A 21811-nucleotide genomic window follows, 5' to 3' on the forward strand; every position below is an offset into this window, starting at 1 on the left:
GCTGCTGCCTTCAATATTTGTTTCCATAGACATTACTAAGAAAGCATTTTACTTTGGCATTTTGTAATATGGCACCATTTATAGTTGTCTTCACTCATAATAACCTTATTGAACAACCATCTTTGGGGCTGGCGGTACGCACAGTGAGGCTCAGCCTGGTTACTGGTGGCTAACGGCTGAAACAAAAGTGGTGTCATTTTTTTCTCACGTTTTCTTGATTTGGGAGTTAAACCGTGCCCACATTTCTAATTTAGCCTGTATCTTTCTGACACAGATACAAAATCTCAAGAAGTGTAAAGGTTTCCATCACCAAATACACTCTCTTAACACTTTTGGATAATAAAGCAGATAGTCTGATGATTCCACAAACTTACAGTATGTGATTTTTTTTCCTTGTTAGAACCAAGTTTTTCCAAAGAATGATGTAATTCATTTCAGGCTGAGAGAGAATAAACTCTATGCTAAAAAGGAAACTATATATTTTTTCCTTTTTTGCTGAATTACATCAAAAGTCATAAAAATACTGAATTCAACTGTAACTAAGCTAAAGAAATAGGGGACTTTTCATTTAATGTACCTCAGGCAATTCAAATATTTGCGGGGGGAAAATCACAAAAGCAAGAGTGTTGGCCATAAAAAAGAAATTTATTTCAAAAATCAGTACCTTGAGTGTCAGATACCCAGGGAAAGAGAAACCCCATAGGCAAAAGCCCCCTCCCCCGCCGCCCCCCGGAAGCACTCCGGGGCGCTCAGTACCGATTGCGGAACTGGTTGCTGAGGTCCTGGAGCTCTCCCACCGCGGCTTCCAGAGCTGCCACGTCATCGGCCAGCTCCCTGGAAATTTCTCCGCTCGCCACATCTGTAAAAAGTTGCTGCAACACAAAGGACGAAGTAGAACTATCAAAAAACAATGAAAATCTTTTTGAAATAATATAGAATCAGAGTACAGAATTAGTTCCCTTTGCATAATAACTCCACAATGTTGTAACAGCGACAGCAATATTTGTTCTGTTGACCGCCTAGCAATGCACCAGCTACAACAAAGGATGAACAAACAACACACTTGAACTTGTGAATTCAAATGAGCTCTGCTCTTCAACGTGCTTGCTATGAATATTGATTATGCAGTTCAATGCTGTAGGATGGTTCTGGATGAATGTATATTATTCACCCAAAACAAGCCTACTCACTGCATATATAAGCAAAAATATATTTTATATTCAAATTCATATAAATCAGAGCCTTTATGTTAATTACTTGAAATTAATTACAGCTTAGGACTCAGAGGCCACAAAGATGATCCAGATTTAGTCAATGCAAAACAAAGCAGCAAAATAAAAGTACCTGAACCCCCTCTCAGTGAAAGGAATTGCCCTGTGTGGCACACTCCAACCCCCTCCAGGCTGCTGCAGTGGCCCCCGGGGCGAGGCTCGCTGGGCCCAGGAACTGGGGGGCATGCAGGCATCCCCGCCCTGGCCCCGGCCGTGTGCGTAAACTGAAGGTGTGTGTGTTTGGCGTCAAACCTGAGTCACCCACCTACCTGAACCATTCTTATCAGATCCATTGACAACCTACTTAGTATTTTTTTCTCTAATGCAGTTTTCATACAATAAAAGTCTTTTTTAAAGAAAACACTGGAGCATTACTCTAAATGAAAAAATAAGCAATAATATTCATGGGATTGTAAGTCTGCTGTGTTTATACTTTTTTCCAATATAAATTGAAATAAATATATATTAAAATTGTAAGTTCACCCAAGTGCTGCCAGTGGCACGTATGCCCCACTTTGGGAAAAGTGATACATGAAAAAGAAGTGTTTTAATTTAGTTTAGAAAGAGCATTAAGGGCTGGACTGTGAGTGTTAGTTTCTCAGAGTCCTAAGTTACCCACCCCGAGGGGGTCTAGACATTGGGCCAGTAAGACCCTCACCAGTACAAGTATCTACCTGGGGGCCAACACCTAAAATGTAACATGGGCCTAAAATCGCTGCTGAAGGAAAAGGAAATTCAAGAGCAGCTGGCTGGAAATACGGCCCTGCCCCATCCACAGCTGCCCCTCCCGCTCTCACCTTGGCCTTGGACACCAGGCCCCGGAGGTTGAGCCGCACGGAAGAAAGCGCCTGCACAGCTTCCTGGGGACTGGACTTGTTCTCACTGCATTTCACAGCCACTGGAGGGGAAATGTAGGGAAAAGCATCTGTAAAAACTGCTGATGATAATTCACAGGTTAAAAAAAACAGTTATTTAATAAGATTTTATAGTAATAGGCTTTAGAAATATTTTTCATGGAAAGTTTTTAATTTGGAAAAAGGGTAATTATGTGCATAATTCTTCTATTTATCTTTCTTTCAGAAGGGTGACTTATGGGTAAAAAGAGAATTTTGAGGAAAATAGGTGAATTTTGGTGAGTTACTGACCATCAGGAAGAGACCCTACCCCCACCACACACACACACACACACACTGAAATTACTCAGAAACAAACAGAATTGAACTGAACACAAAGTGCCCACCGTGGGCCAAACGGATGCGGCACATCTCAGTGTGGCTTCCCCAGGACTGAGTCCCTAATGGGGACTCACAATGCTGATGACACCGACCCAAGGAAGTGACATGACAGATGCTTACAGTTCAGTTCTCAGTACAATTTCATATTCAGGGTTCACATCACCATCTGGAAGAACTGATATCAGCAACCGATGTGCCTGCACTTTAAGATGCGGCCACAACTGGGCTCTGGCTGCTGAGCCACGCTTTGGCATCAGCAGGGCCTGGGGAGAAGGAAGTCTCTCTTCTCCAACGATTCTGCCTCCAGCATTCTGGGGAACCCTTTCCCTAAAACTTGAAATTATGAAGGGGGCATAATCCTCCCTGGCAGAAGACCTAGCTATTAACACTTTATAGAAACAAGCAAAGAGCTTTGTAAAAATACAACGCCTGGTATTGCTCCACTAATCTGGTCTTGTTTTTGTCCCTCTGAATGATGCTCACTACAAACAGAACAATAACCACACATTTGAAAACTACACTAAAGACTGCAACAATTAAAGCCTACTCAGTACCCTAGGCCTTGGACCAGGGATAGGAAATAGAGTCCTTTTTGTATGCAAACTCCAGCCAGTGGGTGGAGGCTACCTGTGCCTGGCAAACATAGTTTTATCATTAATTCATAATATCTTTGTGATTAGTGAGAACTAGGTTTGACTTTCCTATTTCAAAATAATAATTAAACTTTGACATTTCTTAGCTAAAGAATGAAAGGATGCACGGTAACTAGTGAGGTTAATTCATTTTCAAAGGGTTTAACCAAGAAAAGGGGGTGTTATGATGGCTGTGTCCCTTAGCAAAGAACACTTGTACCTACCACATCTGCGGAAGTTGGGCTGATTGATACCTAACTTGTATCAGAAACAGGTGTTATTTATTTTATTTTATTTTACTTTATTTTATTTTGAGAGTGGAAGGGAGGGAGTAAAGGAGGGAGAGAAACATCACCCTGACCGAGGACCAAACCCACAAGCCCGGCACGTGCCCTGGCCAGGAATCAAATCGGCAGCCTTTCAACTTGCAGGACAATGCCCAACCAACTGAGCCATCTGTGCCAGGGCTGATTCTCTTTTTGATCCTTTATTTTCATTCTGAGAAAAACAAAAACAGAGCAAAAAGACAAACACACACTCTATCAGTCCTTTCCTCAACCCCATTTTCTACATGCATTTGAGATGGAGACACATAGCCAGCCAGCCAGACAGACAGACACACAAGGACGCCCAGGAACACAGCATTCCCTCCAGGCTGACTGAAGTGCAAGTGCAACATTATCATTTTAAAAGTTCCTGGATGGCAAAGAAGGACTGATCTTTCGCCAGCCCTTCCCCAGAAAACAGAGGAGCCGAGACTGTGAGTGAATACCTGCCCTGCAGATGGTACAGACGAGCCCACAATGACACTACTGCCAGAGAAAGACCCCAAACACTCCATACAGACTGCAGTACCTTATCAAGCTTTCTGGAGCACATGGCTACTTTTAAAAATAGCAATCCAATAGCTACTACATGGTGTGGAGATTTTTTTGAATGTTCTAGTTCCTTTTCAGCATAGGGTGGAGTGTAGAACAGTGTTGGAGAGAAAGATAAAAAGGAAAATAACAGAGAAACCCAGCTGATTCTTCCACTGACCAGTGATGCACAGAGGCAGCAAGGTTAAGGCTCACCTTCATGAATCTAGAAAGATTCACTGGACATCACTAGAAACCAAAGCTGAGCGTCCGCTCAAATACACTCACAACGTTGCAGAAGCACCAACCCAATGATACAAGTCAAAGGAAGACTGAAAAGAGAAGACCCTAGTTTTTCTCCAAAAACCACCCAGATGAAAGAAAGCACCAAAAACAGTCTAAGATCAACTCTGAGGTGCAAAGTGCAGGCTTTTCCCTAGCGCGCCCCTTCAACCTGCAAGTTTGCATTTGACAGGATTAACACCGTCGTCGCTCAGTGATCACAGAAAATACCTTGGCTTTGACTGTTACTCAGCCAGCTGTTCACAGAACTGTGGCGAGCTGGCAGATTAAAAGAGATAAATTCTTCAAAGTAAATCACACCCTGCTGTAACTATGCACGTCATACATCTGGGCATGGGTTTCCCCAAACACAAGGCCAAAGGCACAGGACTGAACTCCACCTGAGCGTGCGCGCGCCCACTGTGAGGCCAGCACAAGCCACATCAACTCCAGGCGCCCCAGGCCGTCCCCGCACCCGCCTCTGGGCCAACCCGCTCAGCTTCCCCACCAGAACTCCTGCCGCACAAGTTGACCACTGTGGCCTCAGCGGCCAACTGAACATTCACATATTTTTATCAATGATCTCAAAGGCCATAAGTAGAATTACTAACTACTAACTCTATTTCCAACTTGTTTGAATACTGTTACTTCTTTAAAGGCAAGTTAAACTTTATCCCCATTCCTCGTTTTTCCTGTTGTTAGTTTGGGTCCCTTATCCATCGATCAGCTCTTCCACCCCCTAAGGAAGCAGGTGGGGGTGAGAAAGTAAGGGATTAACGCTTCAATTATGTGTAAGACACTGGTGAGTACTTTTTAAATGTATTTTTAAATTTGTGTTTTTCATTTATGCTTGTGCTTTCCTTTTTTCTTCATAACTGCCTAACTTCATAACCTATGTTGGTATAGTCTCGTTTTCCTGATGAGAGAGTTGAGGCTCAGCGAGGTGACATAACCTCCCCAAAGTCGCCTGCACGTACGTGGCGGTGCTGGAACCCAGCTGTCCCTGACTCCAGAGCTCCACCCTTCTCGTCGTCCTCCACTGGCTCCTTACTTGCTGTCACTGTTAGTTGCAGAAGAATTCAGAGGAGGACTTCAGGAGGGGCTCACAGTCCTTGTGATCCAGTTCTTAACACTGTGGCTTCATTCCTTTATTTGAACTGCAGTCCCAGGCCCTCCCCCACCCATAAGCCAACATAAATACAAATGCGCATCACCAAATTTATCTGGTGTATTTTCATTAATGCAAATAACTAAAAGTACCTTTTACCTGGAATATATTTCCCCCACAAGTATGCAACTTTATAGATACGGTTACCCCTCCCCTCAAATATCACCCACTACATTTCTCAAAGATATTTGATTATATTGTTATTTCTCTTATATATGCCATGCCCTTCATATATTGCTATATATTCCAGAAATCTATGTATTTTATGAATACGTATTTTCTTTTTTTTTAATTTATAGGGTTTTTAAAAAGACTTTACTTATTTATCTTTAGAGGGGAAGGGAAGGAGAGAGGGAGAGAAATATCAGTGTATGGTTGCCTCTTGTGAGTCCCCTGCTGGGAACTGGCCTGCAACCCAAGCATGTGCCCTGACTGGGAATTGAACTGCAATCGTCTGGTTCGCAGGCCTGCGCTCAATCCACTGAGCTATACCAGCCAGGGCTGAGTATATATTTTCATCTATAAAGAATATGAGTCAGGAAAATGTAACCGATATCATTAACACTATGTAATCAATGCTAATAGACTACGTGGCACAAAGATTAAATACAGGTGCAAACACATTTCATAGCTCTAAATAATTTCACATTTCCTATCTACACCTGTTACTTCTTCAAACAGTGTTTAAGCCTCTATCCTATTTATTCCTTATTGCTCGAAAGTGCCTGTTGCACAGTTGTTGTTCTGTAAAGATTTGCTGAATTAAATACAATAATTTCAATATAATGAAATAATCTGAAACCGTATGGAATGAAACTTTACTTCTGACTACTACTGTCTCTCATCAGTGAAAGCACACTAAGATACGCATGGACAGCAAGTGCCGCGCTAAATACCATGTGCCAGTCCCAAGGCTCTCTGAGCCACTTCCTTGAATGATGTGACGTCCTTCTCCCAACCACCGGACTGCGTGTCGCACTTGTGCGCCTTACAGAGATACTGGAACGCCTGAGGGAAGAACAAGAACACCACTCAGAAAAACAAGTGGAAATCACGTTCAGCTCTGTTTCCTGGGAGTCACATGGAACCAACTGCAACTTGAAAACCAGCATCTGTGTGACACAGCCCAGTGTCTCTCGTTCTCAGCAAAGGGGTAAAAATGAGCATTCGACGGCGATCAGCGATTAATCAAATGGATGTATCTGGACTGAGACGCTTCCCTCCAAACAGAAGTATGTAAATGCCCAACTTGGAAATGGACAAGAAGCACAGGCATTTCCTTACCATTTGCGGCCAGAGGCCAGTTAAAAGAACAAGATGTGAAGTTGGTGAAACTATGTTATTACTGGTAGGTGTGTGAACTCAGAAATTCACATCACTCCCTCCCTTTCACAACCCGACTCTTGAGGGGGGAACTCACACGTCAGAGAACTCGGAGTACCCCAATTCCACACAGGGAAGGGAGCCCGTGGTCCGGCAGCTGCAGGAGGACCGGACGCAGGGGTGGGAGTGTGCGGTGAGTATGGGTTCTCCAGCTGACAAGGCACAGTGAGAGGCCGGCTGGGCGGGCCGAGGGAGGAGAGAACGACTAAGAGTCCCACCAATTAGCTGTGCCGTGGCTAATTCTAAACTCATGCAGGAGTACACCTGGTTTGTGTGGATGTTTTGAAAAGACCACAACAATTATTCCAACCCGGGAAACCCTGGAGGCTTCTGTGCGTCCTGAGATAAGAGGCCCAAGGCCTCATCGAGTGTATGGGGTGCTCTTGGGGTGGGGGCAGGGCTGGCGGCCTTTACCAAGCATTTCATGTTGCAACTTTAAAAGCTCGATTCCGATATTCTTATCTGGTTCCTTTTTCTTTTTCCCTCTCATAGCCCTCATCTCAGATTTAAACCCTCTTCTGTCCTTGTACCCAATCTACCTTAGCCCTCAGCACTGAGCCTGCGGCGAGGGTGCGGAGTACAGAATGAGAGCCAGCTGCTTGCCGCAGCTCTGGGCAGTATGGCGCAGCTTTGAGACCCTTTGGCAGGAAACAGAGAACAATTGTGTAAGAAAAATTCATGGGCAGAGAAAAGATGAACGCTCACAAGTCTTAACCTGCCCGCCCACAATTCAAAGTGCTTACATTAAAGACTGAATCAAAACTGAAAATTTAAGCACATTAATTTAATCTTTCAAATTGTTAAACTTTTCCTCCCACCAGCAAAAGAGCAGGTCCACTACACATATGTTTAGACAAGAGGCAGGAGTGGAGAAGGACGTACCTTTTCATTTTCATCGGGCTTCTCACTCTGCCCATTCCCGTACATGTGGGCGTACAGCCTCCAGATGTCCCCGTCATTTGTCACTCTTGAAGTAACTCTGCCCAGTAACTCCCGCAGCTTCCCTCTGAGGCCGGTGGCGGTGGCCCCACTGCGGTCCGTCATCCCCTCAGTCACCGCCCTCACCAGGATCTTCAGGACCTTACAAAACGCACAGCAGGAACTGGTAAGCTAGAAACCACCAGCCAGTAATGGGAGCAAAGGGCCACCATCACCAGTGACAGTGACAAACCTCACGCTGCTAACCTACTGGAATATCATCCCTACACTTTTGAAAAATGAATACAAGTCGAGCCATCCTGAACGCCCCCTCCAGAACTGCCAGCCGACTACGCCCCTGGGCGCTTTTGCAGGCAGGCTCCGGGAGGGCTCTTCCAGTACACTCTTCTCCCACACGGCCCTGTACTCAGGGCTCTTCTCTCCTCACCTGAGCGCTCTCTCCCAACCCACACCTCTGGCTTCGTGTATTTTACCAAGTCTGCTCCGACAGGTGGCACCACTCTGGCCAGGCTCCTCTCTGGAGCTCCACGGCTGACTGTGCACCTCCTACCTTCCAGCACGTCCCATCAACCACTCACACACCATCTATCCAGAGTGAAACGCAGATCCCAGATCCCTCTTCCTAAAATAGGTCCCGGTTCTTCGGGATTGCCGCATGATAAACGCTAATGCAAATGCAATAGGCACACAGGCTGCCCAGAAAGTAGTTCTTATCCTTCCAACTCCCCCAGGTCTGCTCACCACTTGGCAACTTCCTGGCGACCTTGCTTTCTTTAGTCTTTACACACTCTATCCCATATGCTTTGGATGTGGACAGACGGGCTGAGCTCCGCAGCAGGCTCCATTGTCATGACAAGGCACACCTGCCTATTATGCATTAGACAATGTGTCTCAAGGCAGCGTCCAGGAGGTCCAGAAAGCACACACCTGGTCCACCCAGAGAGCCAGCCTGGCCTGGCCCGGGGGCCGACAGCACTGGCATCGGCCAGGAGCCTGTCAGATGTGCATCCTCGGGGGAGATGCCGATCCACCTTGGATGGAGATCTGCACTTCTAACAAGCCCCTAGGGGGCGCCCGTGTTGGTGGTCTGCCAACCGCACTGTGAGCAGCCAGGTGCCGAGGAGGGGGTGAGGAGGGGGTGAGGAGGGGGTGAGGAGGGGGTGGTGTCCACATCTCTGTCTCACTCTGAGCTTCGGGAGAGCAGCACCTTTCATCAGCTCGTATCGCAGGGTCTAACATAGTGCCTGGCACACAGCGCCAACTCGTTAAATACTTGTGCCTGAATGGGAGACTGAGTGAACACACTCCTTGCAGAAAGCACTGCTAACAGAAACGCAACCAGTGCATCAGCGTGCTCACATGTCCCACACAGGGGATGCGGCTGGGGAAACGGAGCTCCTGTGGACCGTGAGCACTGAGGAGGGTGAGCCCAGACTTACGGTCCCAATTATACACAGAGACAGAAGGTGGCAGGAGAACATACAATTGTTTTTTCTTTCTTGTCTGGACAAGGTACATTGTCTCTGCCTATAAATTCACATTACAATCCCACACGTGTAGTTTTAAATTATAAAGTAATGAAGTTCATATTACAATCCCACCCATGGCTTTAAGTCTGAAGGTAACGATAAAGGAGAAAGTGTAGATTCCTGTATTTGTTTCGAGTGCTCATTCTGTAAACATCTCTGGAATTAACACGTTTGGACAGTGATGCTTTATTACGGTAGTTACCAACATGTACAACCGAAGCACACTAAATTAGTAAAGTACTTTATTTTTTCTGGGATCTCAGAGTTGGCCCAACATCCCACCCCTCACTGCAGCCTAAACGAGGGAGAAAACTTTGGGTCTTCTGGCCGGCAGAAATGGAAAGCGGCAGTGCCGTGGGTTATGGGGGCGGGGTAGGGAGAAGGGAATGTGGGCAGACAGACACCAAACACCTCTGCCTAATTCACAGGCAGATACCACAAGAAGAGAATGGGACCGTGAGCAGGAGTGGACACAATGGCAAATTTGTTTTTATACTCTCTGTTCTCATGTTCAATGGCCAGTTAAGTAGCTGAATCTGGAGCTTAGAAGAAAGTTCTCTACAGAGAACTAGAAATAGAAGTCCCTCGTGGCCATGGCACATGCTGCCTGAAGAGACTGTGCTGGGCAGGAATCAGATGGGACAGAATTTTAACAAACACTGACAGGGAAGGGAGAGAAACAGCGGCCCAGGCACTGACAGGAGTGCGCAGGTAGGTGGGAGGAGGCGATGTCGGGAGAACCTGCAGCTAAGAAAGTGACAGGAGCATCCATCCACAACAGATCAGGGTGGAAGACCCCACAGGACTGGGCAATGACAGGGGTCGGTGACTGTCCAGAGATAAAGCCAGAGGATGGAGGGCAGGAGGGAGTATGATTTTATACAAGAGGCTTACACAGAGAGAAAATCATGAAAACCAAGACAAGTGTTGACATCACAAAAAACAAAAAGCAAAAGATACCCCCAACCCTAGTGTCCTGTAATACTAAATATCACTGACACAGGGGTAGGATGTTAACAAAGAGTATTCACTTTACCAAAAAATTAATGTAAATATATTGGGATAATAAGACAGGGAAGTAGCAGACATGCTGGTATAAGAGAGTTAAATCCTCACTTACTATGATAGGAAGTCAACTAAAAACATCTAAATTTGGTTAATGAATAAGAGCAGTATAAACTATCATCACAAAACATAAAAAATATACCATTGGAAAAAATACTACAGGGACTCTCCCCTCTGAGGAGAAGGACCTTGAAAAGTGGAAAGAGGAGAGCAGGAAATTGCTATGTTGTGTTATAAGACTTTTACTGCTACTTAACTTGTAAAACAGTAAGTATGTGCTATTTTAATAAAATAAAAAATTTAATTTAAAAATACAGAAAAAGCAATAATAAATATATTCAAAGATTGGCAAAGACGAAAAATGATGGCGACGTGAATATTCACATCTTAGCTTTTATTATGAAATTGAGTCCTCGGCACATGTGGGCTGTAGGGAGGAGGTGGTTGGGCTTTGGGAGTGCGGTGACAATCTGATGCGCACTCTGGGGGCTGGTCACACAGGTGTGCACCCCCCTGTGACAGTTCTTATGTCTGCTAATGATCTGTACACCTTTCTCTACGGCACTACATCTCAGCGAAAGTTCACTAAAACACTGTTTCCTGCAATTAAGAAAGCACCATGCACTGAAGGGAAAAAATTATTAAAATACATTAACAAATGGGGCAAATGTGTAACCTTAAAAATGGTTTTAAAATGATAGCCAAATTATTTAAGAAGAACATTAGAATAATTTAATAATTTACTAGCTAACAATATTATTTTTCTCCCACTAAGAAAAATCACATTCCAAATATCCAGACTAAACATACAAACAGTAACTTTTAACACACATTTAACCCTTCTTTGGGAAACAGATCACTGTAACTTAAACGGAACAAAGGGTGTTGCCGCAGAATTCCTCTGATTAAGTGAATCACCAGGGAGTACTGTTTCCTCCTGGGCAGGCCACAAAGTTTACCAGCGTTATTCACCTTTGCACCAGCAAAAGTAAAAAAAAAAATTAAACAGTAGGAGCTTTCTTCCACTGTAAATTGGATAAAAATGGGTAAATCGTTTCGATTGTTGCACCATCAGTAGTAGTTAAGACGATCGATTCCCACGTATGTAGCGAGCAGCTAAAGCGCAGCATACTAAAGTTAAGAACTCAGAGAGGACACAACGCTCGGCGAAACAGGATCCGAGACACGGCCCCTTGGATGGTTGCTTACACGGCCCCGGGAAGCACAATGGGCTTCTGGTCCGAAGTGCTGGGCGCACCATCTGCCTGGCCGCCCAGTGCACAGGAGCAGCTAGACCTGGATGGGGAGGAAGTTCGAGCATGTTGCTGAAGGCCACCGTGAAGATGCGGGAATGCTAGGAAGTTGGAAACAGTGGTCATGAGGACAGATCTTCTTTCTCCTAAATCACAGAACCATTGTATCAGGAGTCAGTACACACAGCAAAAGCTCTGAAACTGTAAAGCAGTGTAAACCTATCAATTTAGGATTATCACTGACCCTCGACGACCTTCCTCTGTCAGAAGTAGGCAGCAAAAATCCTCCTCACTGGCGCGCTCTCTGTGTGCTCCTACATTTCCTCATGGTTCAGGTCTAAAACAACAGCATCCACCACCTGGTGTCAGCCCTGGATCTGTCCACTACCGACATGAGCACTCATTCTGTGAACCTCGCCTGGCTGCATCTTCAGTGGCCCTAGGAAGGAGGCACTTCGCTGCCCTCACTTTACAAAACACTGAGGCCCGAGAAGTAAATGCACTTCTTCAAGGTCACGTGACATGAGTCGTGGAGCTGGGTTTTGAGCACCAGTGATACTTGACTCCTGAGCTTCGATGAGGATGGTAAGACAAGCGTGATGGTAGAAACACACACACACACACATCCTACGATTCAGGGGCTCTATGAACACACTTAATCCTCCTAACAAATCTAAAGAAAGACGCTCTCGTTACTTGCATTCTGCAGAGGAAGAAATTGGAACACAAAAAAGTTGAGGTCAGAAGGCAGAGCTGGATTGGAACCCATAGCCCAGGCCCTGGCTCTTGCCCTTGCCCTCGAGTATTTGCAATACTAATTTAGAAAGCACAGCTCCTAACTTCTCTGTTCTCTTTTCCTTACTAACAGTAAGTTTTTATATTAAAAAATTTCTTTTTTATGAAAGGTGTATGCTATTAACTTTGATTATTTTATTATCATTTCTGAAGCAAACCTGAATCAACCAAATCTAGACAGACTTCTACAGTTTTTTTCAATTAAAAATTTCCCCAAGACATTAGACCTAATGAAAAAGAAAAATAAAATTGCCAAGCACTACTAACACTTCAATGATTTTCTTTCTAACCTTTTTATTATGTGTAAATTTTTAACATAATACTATGTAAACCATTTTACCTTTTTATTCAACATTATGTCATACAGCTTTTTCATGCTTTCATATAAAATAATTATTTTAATAGATTCAAAATATTCCACTGGGTTAATACACCACAATCTGTTTAATAATTCCCCTGCAATTAGGCTGTTTCCATGTGCTATCACTGTTATTATTAGTATNACTAACACTTCAATGATTTTCTTTCTAACCTTTTCATTATGTGTAAATTTTTAACATAATACTATGTAAACCGTTTTACCTTTTTATTCAACATTATGTCATACAGCTTTTTCATGCTTTCATATAAAATAATTATTTTAATAGATTCAAAATATTCCACTGGGTTAATACACCACAATCTGTTTAATAATTCCCCTGCAATTAGGCTGTTTCCATGTGCTATCACTGTTATTATTAGTATTATAAATAACACTTCAATGCATTTTTTGTGCCTCATGATGTTTTTCACTCTCAAGCCACCCTTAGATAACAATAGCGATTTTCAACCTTTTTCACCTCATGGCACACATAAACCAATCACTAAAATTCTGTAGCACCCTAAAAAATATAATTTTTGCCAATCAGACAAAAAAATTAACGATAATTTTGATTCATTCACACCAGACGGCTATTGTGGTGCTGGCTGTTGTCATGTTTGGCAGTCTACGGCGGGGTCCCCACCCCGCAGGCCACGGCCTGTTGGGAGCCCCGCCGCACAACAGGAGGTCTGCAGTGGGTGAGCACCCACGCTTCGCTCACATTACTGCCTTAGCTCTGACTCCTCTCTGCTCCCTCACCCAATTTTCCCAATTTTTTAGAGAAATTGTCTTCCATGAAACTGGTCCCTGGTGCCAAAAAGGTCAGGAACCATTGATCTAAGGGAAAAGAGGTCAGTGCCCCTGACTGAACAGTCAGGCACAGCATGTGTTAAAAATTCTTGTGGCACACCAGTTAAAAACTGCTAGGTTAGAATACCAGGAACAGAATTACGACATCAAGGAAATAAACATTTTAGGGTAAACTCTAGGGGTAAGTTAGATAATTTCTAAAAGAGCTAAATCAAACTAGATGTCCATCAATTGTAAATGAAAATATGTCATTTCCCTGAATATAACCAGCACTGGATATATCACTATTTTTTTAAATCTCTGATATTTTGTTCTACTAACGGTATATGCTGTTGTTACTCTGAATTTCATTTCTTTTATCATTAGGGAGTTAGAATCTCCTTCCAAATGTTAGTTGAGCAAAGATCTTTCCTTTTAAGATATTTCAATTTTCCCTTAATTCATATTAACCTCATTTTCCCCCAATGTCAGAAGTTTTATTGTGAATCTTCATCATAGAGACTGCAGAGCATACAAGCTGACGGGAAAATACTACTGAACACATTCATCTGCTACTCTAGTTTTTGAAAGTTCTCAGTGTTTTCACTCTGATGGACTAACACGTTACTGGCTACTTTTCCTGAACCCCCAAATGTGAACGTTGGGGACACAAACCTTGACAACTGTACATTCGTTAAGCAGACTGGTACAGATGAGCCTAAATGGCAGGGCTTCCAAAGGGGAGGGAGCTCAGGAAGTGGGCACTGAGTGGGAAGATGCTGCTGCTGCTGAGTCCCTGCCGAAGAGCAGCAGGAAAATGTGGAGGCGACAGCAGGGACACAAGTGCGCACAAAGTATCCACGTGCAGTAGACAACTGCATTCAGTAGTATCTTCCCACTGGTAGAGAACCCAAGTCACAGAGGTAAATTTTAATCCAGAGTGATTATAAAGGGAAGGGCTACTTCCTTTTTTATCTGAAAAGACGATTATTTTAACTATTTTCTTGGGGTTACAGACACCTACATGGATCAAATAAGAGTTTTGAACCCCTTTCCAGAGTATGTACATATCCACACACATATCTCAATTTCCTCATCTTGGCCTGGGATTCTGGTCTTCTTTCAGTATTACTTATGACTAAGTTTCTCTCTTTGAAAGCTTTCTTCCTTTTTCTATTAATTCCCTCCCTATTCGTACTATCTCTTCCCTCCCTTCCAGATGTTCAAACACTGGGTGCTGTCTGCCAAAGGCGAGACCTTCGCATGACCAGTCAAGGTCTCTCTGGCCTCCTTGGTGTGCCTCCGTGCACCCACCACACAGCTACCAATGAGCTGTGTGCTGGAGCCAACCCCGCCTTTACCAATCCCACTGCTCTCAAAGCCACTGCTTTTTCCCTGAAAGGAACCATGGCAGTTGTGGTGAGTCACACGGTGTCCCCCCAAAACTCAAGCCTTGCAGAACGTGACCTTATTTGGAAACAGGGTCTTTGCAAACACAATTAGATAAGCTGAGGTCACACTAGATGAAGTGGACCCTAAAGTCAAGGACTAATGTTCTCAAGTGAAGAGGAGAGGACGCACAGAGACACGGAGAGGAGGTGAGAGGTGGATAAAGGGAGAGGCGGAGAGGCAGTGATGCTGTCACAAGCCCAGGGATGCGGGGACCGCTGGAAGCTATTAGAAGCCCTCGGAGCAAGCAATGGCCCAGCAAACATCTTGATTTCGGGTTCAAGCCTGTAGAACTGAATGAAGAGAATAAATTTCTGTGGTTTGAAGACACCAAATTTATGGTAATTTGTTACGGTAGCTCCAGGAAACTAAGAATTGGGTTGGCCAAAAAGTACACTTATTTAGGTTTTCTCCCATAAAAGAAAAGACACATTTTTCATTTTCACCAATAATTTTACTGATTAGGATATTCTGAGTATGTCGGCTATCTCCCGTGTGGTATAAATAACACTGATTGCCCTCAATTACACTAACGTCCTGATTAAATCGCTATCAACTTCAACTGGTCCACCTGATGGCGGAGCATCTCCACCATCTCCACAACCAGAGAGAACTCTCCAGCACGAAGGTCACAACCCACTCTCGACGTGCTCCATCAGTCACAGCACCTTCCTCACCCACTGCACAAATCTATGCTGCATTTCAGTTGTGTTTTTACATTTCCTGAGATAATAAAGCATAATATATCGAAATGTCATGTATTTTCTTCCATCTTCAGTATTAAAATGGCTATACAAAAATTCATCAATTTTTATTTTTTAAATGCATGTTGACATGACAGCTGTTACAACACAGCCTAAAAAAATTGTTTCATGTGAAGTTAAAGGCAGCTAAGCACCACTAGAGCCATTTATGGAAAAAACCAAGTGAACTTTTTGGCCAACCCAATGTTATCTTCCCACTTTAGGAAACGAAAGAACGAGTGGTTGAGGTATTTGCCCGAGGTCACGTAGACAGAGGCGGGCAGAGGCGGGCAGAGGCCAGGCTGTCGAACCCCAGAATCTGTGCCAATACCTGTAACACGATCCTGCTGCTCAAGGCATTTCAACTTAAATATGCTGTCATTCGTGTTTCTTCTGGCTCATGGAGTGATACAGAGCTCCGGTTTTCGGTCCCAAATGCGTGACCAACTATTCCAGTACATAGTGAATACTCTAATTTTACCCCAGATTTAAATGCCATCCTTGTCATCTGCTGAATTCTCACACTTACTTGAGTCTGTTTCTGAATCCTTTACTCTGTCCAGTTCATTTCTGTAGCAGATGTTAACTCTTTATATAACAAGTATATTATTAGATTTTTATTTTCCTATTTGTTACAAATATTTTTGTCACATATTTTATAATGAAGTCATGAAAATTCCTTTAAGCTCTCCTTGTTTCAAAGTTTAGAAAATTTGCTAAGTATCCAATTTTATTCCTAATTCATCTGAGATGAGAAAATATTTAGCATATATTTAGTTTATTTGGAATTCATTTTCTATACCATAAAATAAGCTAAGCATATGTTTTGAGCCTGGATGCTTTAGAGGGCTTCCATTTTTATCAGTATGAACAGCGACCTAGTCCCTCACACCCCCTAAACCAACGTCACATTACTGATTCCATGTAATGACTTATAAATCCCGACCCTGCACCTCTAATTCATTGCGGCAATACAGAACTTTTGTTTCGTTCTCTACCCCAAGCCTGTTTCTTGCCTCCACCATAGGCCGTGCTTGGGGGATGCGGCAAGCGGAGAACGATGGTGTGGAACCACCACTAGCCCCTGAAGAGAGTGGCTGTTTTCTCCAGTGGAGGGGAAGTGATTCTGATATAAATGCTGAGGAGTCTCCACAAAGAGAAAAGCGTTAACGATCCTCTTAGCCAACACAAACCTTGAAGTCCTTGGCCACGTCCCACCAAAAGCCTGGCCAAAAGCACACGTGTTGGCCCTTGAATCCTGGAGGTCTTTGAAGCAGGAAGGAATCCGGCTGCCTTAGTCCAGTTACAAAGCCGTCCAGGAGGGCTCCAGGCCAGGAGTGAGGCCACTTCCCCAGCTTGGCTAACGCCCTGCTCCACTTGGCCCTCTCCAGAGAACCTGCTCCGCTTCCTGGGCTGATAACCCCGACCCGTAGCTTCCCCGAGCCTCGGTTATCAGAGTGAGGTAGGCAGTTTAACATTTTCTTTTTTGCTTCCACAAGGAAAAAAAAACTTAGTGTGTGGGAAAAGCATGCACCGGCTTCAGGATAAACAGGCCAGACTCCAACTGTAAGTCCTGGCTTTATCACCAGTTAGCTGTGAAGCATCGGCCTTGTTAGTTCTCCTGCTGCGTCTCAGATATTTCAGCAGCAAAATGGAGAGAGCACCTATGTTACAGAGACATAATTTATATAAAATATGTCCCTCTCTCTGCGTTTTTCTTTCAGGTGATACTCAGCCACCACTTGTTCTAGAACTTCGGTTTGGTTGGCAGCCGCACCAGACACATCAATACCACCTCCCTCTGTCCCCAAAGAAAGCCCTAAAGCCACACAACATCGTGTGAAAGAATAGATGGCACACGGTTGTACTTATACACCATTCCAGAAAAAGCATCGCTGATCTGGGGTGACAGAAATCAGCAAGTAGCTGCCGGGCTGAGGGGGCGGGGCCTGGGAAGGGGCACACAATGACAGCGTTCAGGGTCTGTTCCGGGAAGTGGTGACATGAGAACATATGACAGTCAAAACACAGCAAACTTACACTTAAGATCTGTGCATTTGATTATAAATAATTTATACACCAATTTGGAAAAAAGTTTTGTTACATATAGTTCACATGCACATGAATATGATGGGAAAATATGTTTTTTAACATAAATCTTCCCACAGACTTCAACTCAACACAAAGAAGAAAACAGGCATGCTTAGATGGGATTTCTAGCTTCAGTTCCTACCAGCTTCATGACTGCAAGTCACATAACCTCCCTGCGTCACCAGTCATCCACTGCAAAAGGAGGAATATTTAGCATCCTCCTCGAATACTGCATGTCCCCTAAAAGGCCACCATGGGAACACGGTGAGCACTCGATTATATGTTCCTCCTCTTCCCTTCTCTCCCATTTATAAACAGCAAATGGGGCATAATAATGTAATATTTAAATTTTCCCCCCAAATGCTAAGTTATCAAAGAAGGAGGAGGAAGACAGGAAGGAGGGTGAAAGTGGGGGGGTGGAGAAAAAAGAACAAGCCAATTTAGGGTTTACTCTGAGGAGAGAAGCATGAATATACACGGACTACAAGGGTATTCATGGCATTATTCACCACAGCAGAAAACTGGGAGCCCTGGCTGGTGTAGCTCAGTGGATTGAGCGCGGGCCTGCGAACCAGAGGATCGAGGTTCGATTCCCAGCCAGGGCACATGCCTGGGTTGCAGGCTGGTTCCCTGCAGGCCAACTCCCAGCAGGGGACACATGAAAGGCAACCATACATTGATATTTCTCTCCCTCTCTCCTTCCTCTCTGAAGATAAATAAATAAAATCTTAAAAAAAAAAAAAAGAAAACTGGGAAACTGAACAGGGACTAATTGTGTAGAAATGTGAAAACTAGTTTTATGACAGATTAATAAAAGTATGTATAGTCCAGATATGAATATAGATATGAACCATGTAGAAAAGTATTTCTGACATACTAATCTATGAATTAGTCAAAATTAAGACACAGACAGAAAAGGCAGGAAATGAGAAAGGTAGTATACTTGGTCATTCTTATTATAAGTAATGAAAAAATAATAATTTGCTCTGTGTCTGTAGAAAAATGAGTGTGAATTTATACACTTATTAATAACTACATCTATAAAGAGGTAGAAAAGAACAGATAAAAAGAGAATTTTAAGGCAAATTAAAATAGAATAGGGCTAGGCCCTGGTCAAGTGCTCAGTTGGTTGGAGCATCACCCCGACACGCCAAAACTGTGGGTTCGATCCCTGGTCAGGGCACATACAAGAATCAACCAATGAATGCATAAGTAAGTGGAATCACAAATCAATGTTTCTCTCTCTCTAAAATCAATAAATAATTATTGAAAAAACAGTGAGGTCAGGTAGGGTCAAACACAAGAATATCAGAGGGTTGTTTTTTTTTTAATGAAAGACACCTGTTGTTGAACTTATAGAACTGAATTAACTTTTTTTAGCCAAGACAAAAATATTCCAGACAACTAATCAAGTGTCTCGGTGTACACTGACGATGACACAAATACGCAACGAAGCTGAATACGACTGAGCCCATCACTAGCCATCAAGGCTTCCCTTCCGTGATGATTTCACCACCATGGAGGAGGTCTGCCCACATCTGCCAGAGACTAAGCACCACCATCAGCACTCTGTGGCCCTTCGAAAGAGAGCTATTAACAGGGCTTGGTGTAAACTCAACACTAGCTCATGGTGGCCCTCTCTCTACCCGAACACCTGGAAGTGTCTACCATAAGGTGCTGAAGACCAGACATGACCCGAGACAAGTTACTGGTTATCTGTTCATTATGTTCCTAGCAACATTTCCCTAAGCCAAATGTAAAACACTAAGCTAACAGCCATAACATCGTTACAGCACACTGCGTTATAGCACATCTCTGAGAGCGCTCTGTTTATCAGCAATAGTTCTTGTAACAGGCCCAGTCCTGGGGCTCCTCCGGGCGGCACCAGGCAGGCTGCAGGACGGAATCCCACGAGCCCACGTGCTACCCTTGAGTATTTCTAAAAATACTAAACTGTGCCAGAAACTAGTTTGAAACTCATGGAAATGTTCACGCCCAGATGAATACCAGTGTGCGCAGGTTTGTCTCATATTCTGAGTTTGAGGAACAAAGAAAGAATTCGAGGGAAAAAGAGACTAAACTATTAGCTAGCCATGACTTTAAACTAAGTCCCAATCATTTTCCCTAGGAAACAACTAAATTTCCACTGAACTTCAGAATGATTTAAGCCTTTTTTTTTCTTTTATGAAAAATGTTCATAAAAATTTTAAAATGTAGTGGCTGGATAAAATTTTTAAAAGGTAATGTTACACTATATTATCATTCTTTACATTTTCATCAAGCTCTGCATCCTTATTAGTTCTAAATTAAAAACTTAAGAAAAAACCTTTTTATTCAAAAATGAGTTATACTGACTGAGAACTGCCCAGAATTCCTTAGAATAAATACCATTATTTGAGTTCCATAATTGTCTTAGAGAAGGCTCCTGAAAGCTTTCTAAGCACGTGTTATTATAATTCCAATGAGTTCGGTTCGGTAGACCGCATGCCCAATCACCAAATGAAAGTCTTATCGCTAGAATCAACTACCTACACACGGCTTATTTTTGCTGGAGCTACCTCCTTGGTATCTGCCACTGAGCACCAACATATTGTTCTACATGTCACCTGTCTCCCCACACATGTACAAATGCTCACAAACAGCAGTGTTATTCTGAACATTTGCAAGAACAGTTTCCACCCTGAAAGAAAAGGAGACAGACACCTAAGCTGGGGAGAGGGGAGAGTGGTAAGGACAAAGGGAATCCTAAGTAAAATTCTCCAATACGTCCGCAGTTGCTGTTACTGCAGGAGATTGGGATGAGCAAGGCTGAACCCATTTCATTCTAAATTGTCCTCTTCAGTAAAGCCACTGTTTCGTTTTGTCTTGCCATTTTTCTGGAATAAGTGCCTCTCAGACACTTGGCATACTTGATACACAATACCATCTAAATCAACTACAATTAACAATACCTTAATGACTTTATACCTCTTTATGATGTACAAGTAATGGATTTTCAAAACAATCTTTGAACAGTTACCATGTTTCATATCATTAATTTCCTTAAAACAAGGGGGGAGACACATGCAAACATTCTGGAGTGAGACACGGCTTCTGAGAGCACACACCTACCTCACGGGGCTGGGACGACCTGAATTAACCCACGTCAAGTGCTTAGAATGCTGTCTGGGCACAGCAAGCCCTGACTGACTGTTAGTTATTACCATTCTATCATGTCCCCCTCTACCCTGACGTGTGTGTCTCGGGGAGCAGGGGAGACGGAGTGAGAGGTAAAACGGAAAAGTCTGCTCCCTTGGATGCTTATGTACAGTAACACGCACAAGTCTGCCTCCTGAGAAAGAAGAAGGGCCCAGCCCCAGCTGTGGAGCTCCTTATGTAAAACCACTCCTATGGGCACCGAGTGTTGGGAACTACCTTGCCTATTTTCAGAAGCTGTAATCCCCCGTGGCTAAGGTTGAGTAAAGGACCTTGGGACCAGAAGCCACTTAGGAGACAAAGCTTATCTTCCTTGTAGGGGCACCACCTCTGTCCACTTTTTCCTTACCCTACTTGGCCCTGGGTGGATGACTGGTTAGCCAATGACGTGTAGGATTCCTCAAAAGAGGGACGACCTAAGACAGGCATGGTCGTGAAGGGGCCCTCAGGGAAGGACTTGAGGGGCTATAGAAAAAGGGGATGATGGACCTTTGCCCCTCAGCTTTGACACAGCCTGAGTCCTTATTCTCTCTGCTATAAGTCTCCTAATCTCTTGGCTGACTTACCTCCTTGGCCTGACTTAACCCTGAAACAATGCCTTAAGTCTGAAACAATGCTAGAGGTGGGTGTGGCCCTGTGCTCCAAAGGGTGGGTTCCCTAGGGCATCAGGTCTAAGAAAGAATGCATAAAATCCTATGAAGCTTGCTTTGCTAATACCCTCAATTTATTTATTTATTTTTAATGTTATAGTCATAACATTTTGAACATTTTTTT

At 43.7% G+C, this 21811-nt stretch overlaps 1 protein-coding gene across 2 annotated transcripts in view; it reads right to left on the bottom strand.

Annotated features, from left to right (window-relative positions):
• Window positions 1-624: 624 nt before the first annotated feature.
• The window catches only part of TTC27 (tetratricopeptide repeat domain 27), a 136067-nt gene continuing 114880 nt past the window's right edge, over window positions 625-21811 (bottom strand). For both annotated transcript variants that reach the window (XM_037066609.1, XM_037066608.1), the window contains exons 17-20: window positions 7711-7908; window positions 6342-6453; window positions 2069-2169; window positions 625-872 (exon numbers count right to left, since the gene is read on the bottom strand). In XM_037066609.1, the coding sequence (XP_036922504.1) occupies window positions 750-872; window positions 2069-2169; window positions 6342-6453; window positions 7711-7908 (534 nt within the window). In that variant the 3' untranslated portion in view covers window positions 625-749. The remainder of the gene's footprint in view (window positions 873-2068; window positions 2170-6341; window positions 6454-7710; window positions 7909-21811) is intronic.

This window comes from Sturnira hondurensis, unplaced genomic scaffold, assembly GCF_014824575.4.
Source record: "Sturnira hondurensis isolate 20B ecotype Veracruz unplaced genomic scaffold, ASM1482457v3 Scaffold0016663, whole genome shotgun sequence".
NCBI lineage: Eukaryota > Metazoa > Chordata > Mammalia > Chiroptera > Phyllostomidae > Sturnira > Sturnira hondurensis.